We start from the raw sequence: 14068 nt of genomic DNA on the forward strand, positions 1-14068 counted from the left end.
TTGTTTCCTAGAGTTTGGTATATGCCAACTCTTTATATCTAGGTCTTCCAAGGTACTACATTGTCCGTTTACATATTATTCAGCGACTGCTAGGCTAGCTTAAAATAATTTTGGTTTGACCTTTTTAAGTTGCATTGGTTCCCAGTGGTATCTAGATTGAATTTCAAAAGCCTTTGTATATGTTGGAGAGTTCTTGCTGCATCTGACCAGATCTTGATTCAGTCTCATTTCAAGAAATATCCTCCGTCCCGCTTCTTCAGATCAGCTCACAATAATCTGATAATCCCTTTTGTGATATTCCCTAGACAAGGAGGGAGGTCTTTTTCTCCTTGCACAGTTAATCAATTTGGAATTCATTACCTTACAATTGTCGTTGCATCGCCAGCCACATTCGTTTCTGGAAGCCATTTTAAAACATGGTCTTTAATCTGGCATGTTAATTTGACAATTTTTTTCTTTTCTCCATCCAAGTCTGAATCACTGCACCAGGACACCTAATTAAGGCTGTACGAATTTGCATTCATTCTTTTTTCCTCACCCTGCAATCCATCCTTACTAAAGAGATTTTGCTCTCTGATCAGGATGCCTTCTTCCTGATCCTTGTACTCAATTGCTGAGCTAAATTACCTGTTTTTTTTAGTCACTAGCCTTTGGTCACCCTTCCTGTATAGGAAAAGACTTTAAAATATTGTTGAGAAAGTTGCTGTATTACTTCTAAAGTTGAGTAATCTTTACCTACCTTCACATGCCTTGAAAAGAGCACTCGTTTGTAGATAGTTGTGACAATTCAGTCGCTTGTTTAGAGTGCATGTTGCTTCTCAGTATCCTTGCACTGGGTCTGAAAATGTTTTCAGTGATTACTACAGAGATGCTGGTATTCAAACACATACTATTCTGGACAAAAAAGCAAAAGATGTGGGTCCTTGAGCAGGCTGTAGTGGAAAGTAATCTCTGGAAGTGGTCCTCTGTTAACCACTTGGCTGCTGAACCCATCTGGTCTCAGGGATATATAGTGTTTGTTGCTTGACCAAAAACACAAGACAACCAGATGCAGCAACTGAGCTGCAACTTATATTTTTTTAAATTGTGTCAATTGACCGTGCATGAGTCACCTGAAAAAATCAAATGAATGAAATATGGGTATTCAGGATGCCTATTCATTTTTTAAATATGCCCCTAAGATAGGGATTATGGAAATAATGTTTTTTTGAACAGCACTGAATTTTGGGTTACCCAAACTATCATGTGATTTGAATGGCATTTTGTAAACTGGATTCTTTCTTGCACACTGACTTACATTTGCAAGCCATAAATTGAGAGAATTCAAATTGCTAATAACAAATGTTATACTATTCTGTGTTCCCTCTTTTCTTCCCAATAAAAACAGCACCCCATTTGTGTTGCTGGGTCTAGTGCCTGCAATGTAAAAGGTACCATGTTGGTCAGAAATACTTGTGCCTGGGGAAGGAGGCAGCACTAGCCCATTGCTGGTGAGGTGCTCCCCCTAAAAAGAAAATCCCCGGTGTCTCCTGTGGCGAACTTCAAGCAGGTATCCACTAGGGAGAGAAATCACTGAAAAATGGCGCTTCTCCAATTTCCAACTATATCTCTACTACTGAATTTGGTACTTGACAGGCTGAAGTATGCCCCCTAGCACATATGCTAGTGAAATGAGCTGATTAGCTCATTTTACTTGCATCTTGACGTCAGTGCGCTATGCCCACAGATCGTCGTTCTTAATAAAGGAAAAACAACCTAGGGCTGCTTTGTGTAAATCTGAAATTCTAATTGAGGTGAGCTGGACCAGCAACAAGAGTGAATAATGCCCTAGTTACGTATTTGTAATCCTCATTATCCTTAGTCGCTCTCGTCCTCACCACAGTCATTACTTTGGAGGTAAATTCCTCTCAGACACAAGAATGAATAGGAAGTAAAACCTAAAACTCTGCCCACGCAATGGGCATGTAAGGCTTAGCCTATTCATGAAGCTCCCTGCATATACCAAATATCTGAGGCCAGAAATATTAGGGTGAATGGGCGGGTTGTAAGGACTATGACTAAGACTAGAAGAATTAATAATGAAAATTACTGGTAAGTAAATTGGCATGCCCTAGCCAGAGTGGGGATGCTTATTGATTAGGGAAGGTCCCAGGCTTCCGCAAAAAGGACTGTTTTTAACTTCTTCCTGAAAGGGAGAGGGTGCGCTCCTTGCGCAGGTTCTCTGGCATTTTGTTCCAGAGTGGAGGGATAGCAGTAGAGAAGGCTCTTCCTCCCTTTGAGGTGAGGCTGAAGCGGGGACAGGCCAGTAGGCCAGCCTCTGAAGATCGTAGCACCCTGTTAAAGGTGTAGAGGGTTAAGCGATCTTTAATGTAAGTTGGGCTTGGCCATAGATGGCTTTGTGCGCAATACAGAGGCCCTTGAACTTAGTTCTCTGCCTGACTGGGAGTCAGTGCAGCTGACGTAGGAGAGGGGTGGCGTGGGCCCTCCTAGGCAGTCTAAAGATTAGTCTGGCAGCGTCATTCATGATGACCTGTAGTCTAGCCAACAGCTTTTCCGGGAGGCCGATGTAAAAGGCGTTTCCTTAATTAAGTCGTGACACTATCATGGCCGATACGGCCAGTCTGAGTGTGGCAAATGTGAGAAGGGGGACAAGCTTCCGCAGCTGTCTCATCAGGCTGACACATGTTCTAACAATTCCAGCCACCTGCTGAGTCATGGAGAGTTTGGCATCGACTTTGATGCCTAAGCTCTTTACCGCTGTGGCCGGTTCCGGGTTGGTGCCCAACTCCCGAGGCCAAAAGAGGTTGCTCCAGGGATTGGGATCGGTGGTGATGGCCAATACCTCAGTCTTATCAGGATTGATTTTTAGGGAATTGGCCGTCATCGAGTTCACAGTGAATTTTAAAATATTTTGCATTCTTGAGTGGGCGGCTGGGGAGCTGTCTAGCTTATGATTTGGGTATCCTCGGCGTAGTTGTAGATCTGGCACTCCATGAGATTCAGTGCTGCTATCAGGGGCTGGAGGTAGGCGTTGAGGAGGAGGGGTGACACGCTGAGCCTTGTGGAACCCCACACGAGAGTTTGCCTGGATCAGACACGTGGTCCGTCAGCTGTACTCTCTGGGATCGACCGCTGAGGAAAGATGTGAGCCACATAAGGGCTGTGCCCTGGATGCCTAGCTTAGAGATCTGCAACAAAAGTAGGCAGGGCTTTACCCCTATACCCTCGTTCCAATTACTACTTTTGTGATAAAAACCACCGCAATGGAGCGCACACCGCTAGCCCCTCCTCCGGATCGCCCCTCGGGATTCTGGTACTTGTAGTTCAGTAGTGGATCACCCAGGTGGGTGCAAGTCGGTACTTGTTGGACTGATGAATCTCTAGACCCGATACATGTCCCGGGTTTTTGGGTATCGCCCGAGACGTGGCTCGGGTTTCGGGATAACTTCCCTCATCAGTAGAGAAAATGGTTTAGGGGTGGAGGAGAAGGCCGCCAAACAACAGTCAATGGCCTCGATGCCCGAACCGGCACGCAGGGCAGCATCCAGGAGCCTTCTTGGCGGCCTTCTCATCCACCCCAAACACTGCTCTGCTGACGAGGGAAACTGTCCTGAAACCCGGGCCATGTCTCGGGTCCAGAGAACTTGGGGATAACGAGTAACCACTCTCACCAACTGTGATGAACTACTTTTTACTCGTCCATCTACATGCACTACATGTACCAGAGTGCTAAGGGGCGACCCGGAGGAGAGGCTAGCGGTGTGCGATCCATCTTGGTTGTACTTAAACGGCTCCCGTGAGCCTTGAGCTGACGAGCTCTTGGAGACGCACCTGCGCACCGGAGAGGCATCAGGGCCTGTGACGGTTACTTGGCGGCCTTCTCATCCACCCCAAACACTGCTCTGCTGACGAGGGAAACTGTCCCAAAACCCGGGCCATGTCTCGGGTCCAGAGAACTTGGGGATAACGAGTAACCACTCGCACCAACTGTGATGAACTACTTTTTACTCGTCCATCTACATGCACTACATGTACCAGAGTGCTAAGGGGCGACCCGGAGGAGAGGCTAGCGGTGTGCGATCCATCTTGGTTGCACTACTTTTGTGATATAACAAACCATGACTGGCCTTCGGAAGACCAAAAAAGTAAAATAGCTCCTGTTTAATGGATAAATCATAAACCTTTAATTACTGATAAATCACCGTATCTACTACAGAAATGAGAACATTGGGACCATAGAAATTTTCACCAAAACCAACACCCTCAATTCTGTAGTGTTTAACAAAGCTATATACAGGGGACCAAGTCGCCGCCCTAAAATTTTAATTCAAGGAAATCCTCCAAATTTCTGCTGAAGAAGTATATGTGTGTATTGTTGACTTTCCTTGAATTTCCTCCGAACATGCATGTTGACCAAGGAAACAAGACGTCATACAGTGATTTTGGAAATCCCAACAATTAATATACGTATAATCTTCTGGTTGGTATGGTATATATTTGAATTTCATACAAAGACAAAGATACTTATTGAAGAGAGTGATGCTCTTTTATTCCTTCAGTTCATCGTGAACTGCTTTAAACAGTCTTCATTTCAGAGATTAGCAAGTGGCTAGTGTAGGAGACATGGATTTAAACTTTCAGCAGCCATTGTACTAAAAACTACAGACTCCGTAATCTTTTTATCCATATTTTCCAGTAAGTATAGCCGAGACATGAATCTAGGAACACAAAATGTAGCAATATCCTTTCATTCAATCATTATGACATCCATAACATGATGGTGAATAAGAAGTTCAGGAGAAGGTGTTCTTGAATGTTTCAGTACATGTTCTGTTGAGGTTGAGGGGAGTTCTGATGAAAACCTCATGTTCAGCTGTATTCTTGGAATGGTTTCATATAAGTGTTCCATGTCTATATATTGTAACTTGTGTTCTAGGACACGAACATCCATTTCATTTTTCTCGGACACAGAGCAAGAAATAATGTGTAAAGTTTGTGTATGTGCTGGCGATTGCATATTAGCCGTTGTTTCCAATACCGCTTTGCTGACTTTGGTATAAAAATAGTGTTTTGCCCTCTACTAGATTGTTTAGCTAGAGATCAAGAACTTCCCGCCACAAAATGCCTCTTCTTGGCATGTTTCCCCGTAGCAGAAATCTGTCTCCACCCTGACAGCCAGCTACAGATTGGCAAGGCGGGCAAACGGTCACCGGCCGATGGGCCTGTGGTTGAGGTCCGATGTTCGTACTTTTTTGATGCCCATCACAGTCTCGGTCTCCACTGCAAGGGCACAACATTAAATGCCTTTGCAGACATGTAATGAGTCTGACCTGATGCACATTAAGGTCAGGCTGTCGCACTGTGAGGCAGAAAGGCAATGGGCTGCTCTGGCTGTCACAGCTTCGGGTGTGTCTGCCCTCTGGCTTCCTTCAGGTGTGACAGTGGCCTCAAGGAGTTGCTGAGGGGAAGCCATTAGCACTTGCTTTGCAGGAGACTGGAGAATGAGAGAGGGCTAGAGCGGGAGGTGGGGGTGGTGGTGAGGCAAGGGGGCCCTTAAGTTATTTTAGTCTCCCTCCCCTGTTTAGAACATGCATTTCCCTGCAAATTAGACTCTGCTGTTCTCCTTTGCCAACCTTAAAAACGGATTTGAGTCCCAGTGTCACCTCAACATCCTGTGATTCTGGGCAATTCACTAATCTACACGATCTAAAAGAAAAAATGAGCCTGACGGTCTGTAATGTTATCTGGTGCTCATGTAAAGCACTCCAATGCCTCAGGGCCACTTTCGTGCTATATAAAACTTGCATGTATTGAGGGAAAGTGACACTATATTAAAAAAAAAAAATTGCATTTACAAAGTAGCATCATTTCTATTTTTGGGGAAATTACACGTGACGTTAGCAGGGGAAAAAAACATATGCACCTTTCACCAGTCTCTCGTACCGTAAAAAATAAATATCTAAAAGGCAATGTAGTTTTTGCCAATTTACTGTTTTTCAGCAGACTAAACATCCACAGCAAACTTATAGGTAGGGAAAGCAACTAAACATGAGTTCCTAGTATTTTTCGTAATTCTGAGACTTCAATGTATATTTTTTCCTCTGGAACGTTAATTTCCAATTTGAGTACTCATCCTACAAGCCGTATAACACTTTAATTACCGCTTGTTTGCCAACTCTTACCTCCATGATCGTTACCCAACAGTTTATATCAGTGGCGTAACGAAACTTGAGGGGGCCCCCCTGCAAAGCACATGGAGGGGGACCTGGCGGCGCGGCCCACCATGTACCACTTTGCCCTACCACCCAGAAATCTAGCATATTTTGATTTGAAACCTCCAACATTTAAATGAAATGCCTCTATATTGTCTTTCTGTAAGTTCTAGTGAGAAAGTTGGAAACGCTCTCAACATACATGCTATGCCATTTGCAACAATACTGTCAAAAGCAGATTATTTAACTGATGCAGCAATCGGAACAATGCCAAGGAGTGATCCTATTGTCTCAGAGTAACACCCTCCGGTTCACTGACAGCATATCTGCCAGTCACCCACTGATGTCTGATGTCCTACATTATTTCTGAGTCTCACAGATTCAAAAGTAGCACTCCCCCCCCCCCCCCCCCCATCCCCCCATGCCTATGCCTCACTGACTCGCTGCAATAACTCCCGGCCTCTTGGTATGGCTGATGGGTTGCACCTCTTTGAGTCTCACACACACTTACACCACAGCTGTCCTAGGCCTCACTCACTCATGCACTCCAATGCTCGGAGGCAGTTTAATTTGCGTCATGTGCTAGTGCTATATGAACATGTGCCCTACACAGGCCGACAGTTATTCAAGTATCTTTGAAGCCATCCTGCAGCACTGGCTTCCCTCAGCTACTTATACCAAGATATATTTGTGGGCAGTGGGCACCTTTGCCAACCAAGGACCCGCGTAAACAATTCGGTACAAACACACACACAAAAAAACCTAACACCTCATTAAACACTGGAGCATTTATCTATCTCCAAGTAGAACAGGTGTCCGTCACAGGGTACAACGAGCTATCATGGTGAAAACTCACCATACTGAACGCTCACCTTCAACAAACAGATTTAGCACCAGACTACCGTGAAAACGCATGGAAAGGCACAGATTCCCTCGTTACTGTAACTGAAAGGTGCTGAGATGCCATGTTAAAGGAAGATTGGGCGCTATACAGGTAGCCATGATGAACAATATAAATAATGGATGACATTTGCTATCACGGAGCCCAGAGATGGGAAACAGGCGCTACACTGTGACACCCGAAGGGCTACGCTGGACAGAGTGGCTTGAAGGCAGGTGATGACTCCGTCCCGGTAAACACAGGATCTGTGGGTTTCTTCTGCCCAATTTCACCTAATCTGCCCATGGTCTAGCTTTTTGCTTAAACATTATAAAGTGAACATTCTGTCTCTCCTAGCTGTTGAGTAATGGCTCTTATTACCCATTTCAAAAGGGTACCAATTTTGCCCACAGTGGAAAGATAAAAGGCGGAGTCAGCATTGGAATCTATCTATTACCAAAATCTACAGAATCAGACGTAGTAATCTGCTGCTGACCCGTCCTCTAGGGTTTTCATCCTACAGAGGAAGGCCTTCAGAGTTCACTCTCTCTGCCGCAAACGCCACTAACCAGGAAGGGCTGAAAGCCTCGCACAGTCTGAAGGCGAGTCCTCACAGTAACTCTCATTGTCCTTAACACCAGATGGTCGCCCACAGCCACAGTCTGGTACAAGCAGAGCAGACATCTTAATATCAGTAAACACCCTTTTTGGTACTAGACAGATTAAACAGGAATGGTGATAGCCTCATGTTCTCTTGAGTCCGACTCCCTGACAGTCTATGACTAGCTGCATATTAATTTAAATTTACAGAAAGGTCCAAATCCTCGCTGCCTACGTGCACCTGAACTACGGGCCTCTTCTTCACAATCAGACCAGTCCCTTTGGTGGGGGGCGGTGTTCCTGTCAGACTCTCCAAGTCGGTCACAGCCCTCCGTGGCATGTGTGCACATTTCTGTCTCCAGCATCCTCTGTAAATCTTCTTTAGGGGTAGTAGCCGACTCGCACGAGCCACACATAGTGTGGGCCGGGGCTCAATCAGATGATTCGCACAATTAAGGATTTGCTCTCCTCTCCCTGCTGTAATCTTAGTACCACCGGATTGTCTGCCGACTCTGCAGGAAGCATCTCAGACTCAGCTGCGCAGCAAGGCGCGCCCAGAAAGTTTTTTCTGTGCACAGTTTGCCCATGGACAATTAGCCGCCAACAACAAAATGAGGTGAACGAGGGATTGTTCAGGGAAGTTCAGTAGCAGTACCCCACACACAGTTTCACTAGTCATAGCCGACTTTCTGCGCCTAGGCTTGCACTTGCACATGCACAGCACACTAACGTTCTACAACACAGGGGCAGCAGCCAGGGTCACCGTCTCACACTGCATGAATACTCGTCACGAGACGCACTCTCCTGACCTGAGGGCTGGGCTGGGGGCCTGCTGGGCCTGGCGTTGCGAGGCGAGCAGATGGGCAGAAGGCAGGCAGGGCAGCTGAGGGGGGGGCAGCGCAAGGCTAGCCAGGTAGGGGCCGGGCAATTTAAATGATTGCAAATAAAGGCCCCGCCGGCGCCAGTGATGGACTTGAACAGTCTCCTGACCTGTCCTGAGCGTGGCTTCCTTTGTCTTCTCTTCTCTTCTGTGCTGCGCGCCCCTGATGCCACACCTGTAACACGCATTTTTTATTGCGTGTGATGAGCTCATTGCGCAATGCGCATGTGTTGTCCCTGTCCCCCGACAAATGTAATGAGGGCATTGGTCACCAGCCAGCAGCCCCCCTGCCCCCGCCCCACACGGCGTGCATACGCGTCCCGGAAGGTGGAAAGTGAAAGTCAGGATTGAGGAGTAAACAGAAGTGCGCGCCGCGCCTGCGCGCACCCACCCTGTCCCGCCGCCATTGTTCCGCCCAGGCGCCATGAAGACTGACTAGTAGTAGTCACACACACCGTGTCACCCGGCCGGGGCCCACCTACCCATTTCTATCAATTTCAGGGGCCCCAGGGCCCGGCCGGGACCCCGCACCAAGCACCATTCCTCAAGAGGCAAAGCACAGCCGCTGCCAGCCTCACGGGCCCCGGCCGGGGCCCGCACTATTCCTGCTGCCAGCCTCAGGGGCCCCGGCCGGGGCCCCGCACCAATGCACCATTCCTGCTGGCCTCACGGGCCTCGTGATACAACAAGAGGGGGTCTAAAAGCAACACTATGTGTGGCGGTATCCTGGACTCCAATAACTGTAGCCACTAAGGAGTTGGTGCCCTAATCAACTAGGATAGCCTACAACGTAGAGTACAAAATCACAATGAGTCTGAGTGCATGAACTACCGTGCATACAGTGCCGATTTACTCAATCCCAAAAGTTCGTGAGTGGATCACCATCAAAATGAACTTCGTGATCAGTCTTATCATCTGGCTCTCCAATAACACGTGGATGGTCCCTTGATCATCGAGACCAATAACCCACGGAGTTGTACAAGGAGCAAGGTTGAGTCCATAGGCACTTATGGACGGCTGATCAATGATGGTTGTTGAATAAGTGAATACGCAGTGCAAACAAAAAAGTGGTGAATGTAAAATAGAGTGGTATGTCCTAAAAAAATTCCTTTATTAAGCAAAGGACACGCCCCCTAATTAAAAACAGAACAGTAGAGGCGACAGTGGAAACAAATATCTGTCGTTAAACAAGGCCAACATGTTTCTGCCAATCGGGGCAAAAAAGTCCCCCGGCTTTCATCAGGGCCTTTGCTCTTAGTATAATGCTACTGCTTTTAAACGTGGTGTAAAACAATATAACATGGGTTGGAATAAATACAACCTGCCGCAAAACTGATCCCTCTGGTCGGTGGATGCACAAGCACATCTAAAAAGGATGCAAAAACCAAAATCGACTATATACATAAAAAGTAGTGTATAAATGCAAACTTGCACCATTCCCACTCCAAATTTCGTGCAACTACATGCCAATTTGAAATAGTGTTCTCACCCAGATTGACCGGGGACTGGACCTCACCTCACCTGGTCCGTGCTCAGGTTTCACGAGGCCCCGCTCTGATGTACAACAGACAAAAACCCGGAATCAGCATTGATAATTAAAACTCTTCAATTTATCAAAATTCCTCATGGTTACAAAATCTAATCTCTTGACCACAGTGTGGGTCTGTCCACATTGGCATATCTCTCTCTTATAAACAAAACAGTTGAAAACAAATGGAAATACAGAAAGTTAACTCTGCCTTCCTAAAATTACATATATGCTGTCAATTACTTACTCACGGGCCTCGGCCCCGCACCATTCCTGCTGCCAGCCTCAGACTCACGGGCCCCGCACCAATGCACCATTCCTGCTGGCCTCACGGGCCCCGGCCGGGGGCCCCGCACCATTCCTGCTGCCAGCCTCAGCCTCACGGGCCCTGGCCAGGGCCACGCACCATGCACCATTCCTCAAGAGGCAGAGCACAGCCGCTCAGCCGCCAGCCTCACGGGCCCCGGTCGGGGCCCCGCACCATTCCTGCTGCCAGCCTCACGGGCCCCGGCCGGGGCCCCGCACCAATGCACCATTCCTGCTGGCCTCACGGGCCCCGCACCATTCCTGCTGCCAGCCTCCGCCTCACGAGCCCCGGCCGGGGCCCCGCACCAATGCACCATTCCTGCTGGCCTCACGGGCCCCGGCCGGGCCCGCACCATTCCTGCTGGCCTCACGGGCCCCGGCCGGCGCCCCCACACCACCACCAGTCCTTAAGAGCCTCAGGGCCCGTCCGGGGCCCAGAATGATAATCTACTTACTAATTAAGTGCACACTCCAGGCTCCAGCACTGCCTCACTCGTCATCACCCGCCCGCACCATTTCTAAGACTCCACTGGGGCCGGGGCCCCGCCCCACCATTTCTAAGACTCCAGGGGCCCCAGCCGGGGCCCCCGGCCCGCACCATTTCTAAGACTTGCAGGGGCCCTGGCCGGGGGCCGCCGGGCCCGCGCAGTTCGTGCACCATATTGTCAGAGCCGGGCACGGGCGTGCCGTGCGCAGCGCGGCGGACCGTCCATAATTAAAATCAATCATGATTCATGATGCATCATGTATTACAGTGAGGGGCCCCGGCGGGGCCCACTGGAGCGCGGGGGGGCTTGTGTTACGCCCCTGGTTTATATGCGATCTGCGAATGTGGGCCACTTTTATATTTTGGGCTTCCCAGGCCTAATTTATCATGCATTGGGGGGAGGTTCTCTTCCAGGGTACTGGTCTTTAATGCGTTGGTAAGCTTCTACTAAATTAACGGACCTTACTTTTTTATGCAAATGAAAGTTACCATACATCTTTTCCTGCCACTTACCGGTACATATAGGCTTTACTCACAGCAGCCAGTGGCAAAAGGCTCCAGCTTTAAACAGTGGTTTTAAAGAGAACGGGAGTAATAAACTTCTATCACCACCACTTTCCTCTATGCTTGGCATAGGAGGAACCTGATCGTTGGAGCCCCAAGCCCGGCAGCGATCCCTACTTGCTATCCTTGCCTCAGTTATGATACACTAGCAAATATCAGTAAGTGTCATGGGTAGGCTTTTCCTTCTACTTCTGCGGTGCGGTCGCAGGTTTGGTTTTACTTCCTGTTACTTCTAATGTCTAAGGAGACTTCACCTCCAAAGTAATAACATGACGAGGACGAAGAATGTGGTGATAAATAAAGACTATCCCGAGTAAAAAGGCAGCCCGGTAAGTACAATTTCTGCTCTGAGCTTGTAGACGTGTCTGTTCTACATCACAATTATTTGGCGATTCACGTGCTTAATTTGTCAACACATGTTCTTGTGCCTATGTATCAGTACAAACGAGATTTATGTCCACCCGCCTGTGCCTTTTCTTATATAATTTCATTCTAACGTGAAACTCTTCTGTGTAAGAAATTACATGGGGCATGCGAAGCCGCACTGATGCCCATCAGGGGTAACACGCGCTATATAAATACAAGCCTTTTTTCCCCCTCAATCTTTCTGCTATAATTCTAAATCCAAATAACTAACTAACCTATCCACCACTTAAAATGTACTTGCATGTTTCACTATACTAATTCAACACTAATCCTCTATGGGTCCCGGTGTAGCGTGCTACTCACCGAAAAAAAGCGCTTCGACGCCTCGTCAGGGGTAGTAAGCGCTTTATAAATGCAATTACAATACAATACAACATTCAAGTGCGAGTTCGCAGTGGTAAGGGAGACGGAGTGTGAGGAGGCTTTACCGTCGCTTGGCCCCCAGCGTGACAGTCTGCAAGCAATATTCATTCATTTCTCCGTGGATTGCATTATTGCAGCTGTGTAGGGGCAGCCCTAGATTATATCAAGCAATCGCATGATGATGAGTCTGTGAAGCGACGCCTTTGCTTGGAGTGCACGCACCCTCCCGCTCCAACACGCACGCACGCGGACAGGCAAGTATTCTCTTGCGTCACCCCTGTCGCAGAAAGCCCACCCAAGTCTGTTAATACCTATAATGCAGGCTTAAAAAGAACATTTGAAAGAGTAAACAAAGGGCATTCTTTTTTCTTGACTTTTGTGTCGTTGGGGCGCACGTTCCAACCGTTTTCCTCCGCATACGCAATTATAGCAAACAAAAGCGCCGTTTTCGGGGCACACGCGAATCTCCGCCTTTTCTACCAGTCGGTGTTCTGCTCCTGAACTGTTTGGCACAAGCTGAGGTCCTCGTCTGTCGTGTTTAATCACGAGTCCTTTGTGGGAACCATCACGTGCTCTGAAAGCAGCAGCGCTGAGGGAAGAGCACAGCATGAGAGAACGTCTTCGTTTCCGTGTCTGCATCTCAATGCCGCTCTTAGCCAGACCCTCGTACTTTGTTATATTTAATAAGTGTTGATGAAGTGGCGCTTTTGAATGTTCGGCCACCATTACTAGCTGCGTGCAGTTTAGGGTAGTTGGCAGCCATTGCAGTGCTCGGTTACTTTAACCGTTGTTAAGGTATTGTTGCCAGGGCCAGTGACGTATCAAGGATTCCATAGACCCTAGTGGAAGCATGCAAAGTGGACCGCTCGAAAAAACGTGTTGGCTACTAAAGTCACCAATAATTGTGGCGCAATGGGCCCCTTTTTATACTGGAACTCGGTGCCACTGCGCCTGCTGCAGCTCAATTAGCCACGCCCCTGGACACTGTTATGCACTAACCATGCAATGGTAGGTCCTCACTACGACATTGGAGATATTACATGCTTTCAGTTTTAGTTCACTTTTTGCTTATGAAAATGTAGGAATTTACATGCAGGTGCTAAGTAAATATTTCTCATTCGTCTTTTGCATGCTTCATTACTCCTCCACTTAATATAGATAACCGCCTTGGAGGCGGTACACATAATGCGTCTTCCAAACCTCTGCTAATTTACTTTAAAACTTTCCCTTTCAGCTTCCCACTCAGAACATGCCTATGGGCCCAGGAGGGATGAATCCGAACGGCCCCCCTCCTGCTCCCCGCCCCCATAACATGGCAGCGGATGGGATGGTAGGTGGGGGGCCTCCTGCGCCCCACATGCAGAACCAGATGAACGGCCAGATGCCTGGTAAGGATTTTTCCTCCAAGACATTTGCACCAGGGTTGCCTAGCAACCGGAGTGGCATGGGGGCTTGGGGATGCTAGATTGTTGATGACAAAACTGCTTTGAATGCCCCAGAGTGCAGACTCTCTTAGTTTGTTAGCTACAGAGTTACGTGACCTGTATTCAGTGTTTATCAGGCTGCCCTTGGGCTTTGATGGAGCTGGCACACAGCATTCCTCTGATGAACACAACTGACTAAATTTAGTCTGTGTGAAGCCATGCAGTGCAGCTGGCTTTTCGGAAGGTATTGGCCTGTGGCTCGCCGAATGTGAATCGTTTCAGAACAATGCTTTTGATAATCATCCCAGTTTTATCATGACCGAGGTGTAAGGTAATACTGTTCTTTTGACAACAAAGTTGGATAAAAGCAAACCCCGTGGCCTTTTATGCGCATCTTG

At 47.8% G+C, this 14068-nt stretch overlaps 1 protein-coding gene across 6 annotated transcripts in view; it reads left to right on the forward strand.

Moving 5' to 3' along the window:
• Positions 1 to 14068, forward strand: part of SS18 (SS18 subunit of BAF chromatin remodeling complex) — a 390130-nt gene that overhangs the window by 72016 nt on the left and 304046 nt on the right. For all 6 annotated transcript variants that reach the window (XM_078687399.1, XM_078687401.1, XM_078687400.1 and 3 more), the window contains one exon: positions 13481 to 13634. In XM_078687399.1, coding sequence (XP_078543525.1) covers positions 13481 to 13634 — 154 coding nt within the window. The remainder of the gene's footprint in view (positions 1 to 13480; positions 13635 to 14068) is intronic.

This window comes from Lissotriton helveticus, chromosome 4_1, assembly GCF_964261635.1.
Source record: "Lissotriton helveticus chromosome 4_1, aLisHel1.1, whole genome shotgun sequence".
Classification (NCBI taxonomy): Eukaryota; Metazoa; Chordata; class Amphibia; order Caudata; family Salamandridae; genus Lissotriton; species Lissotriton helveticus.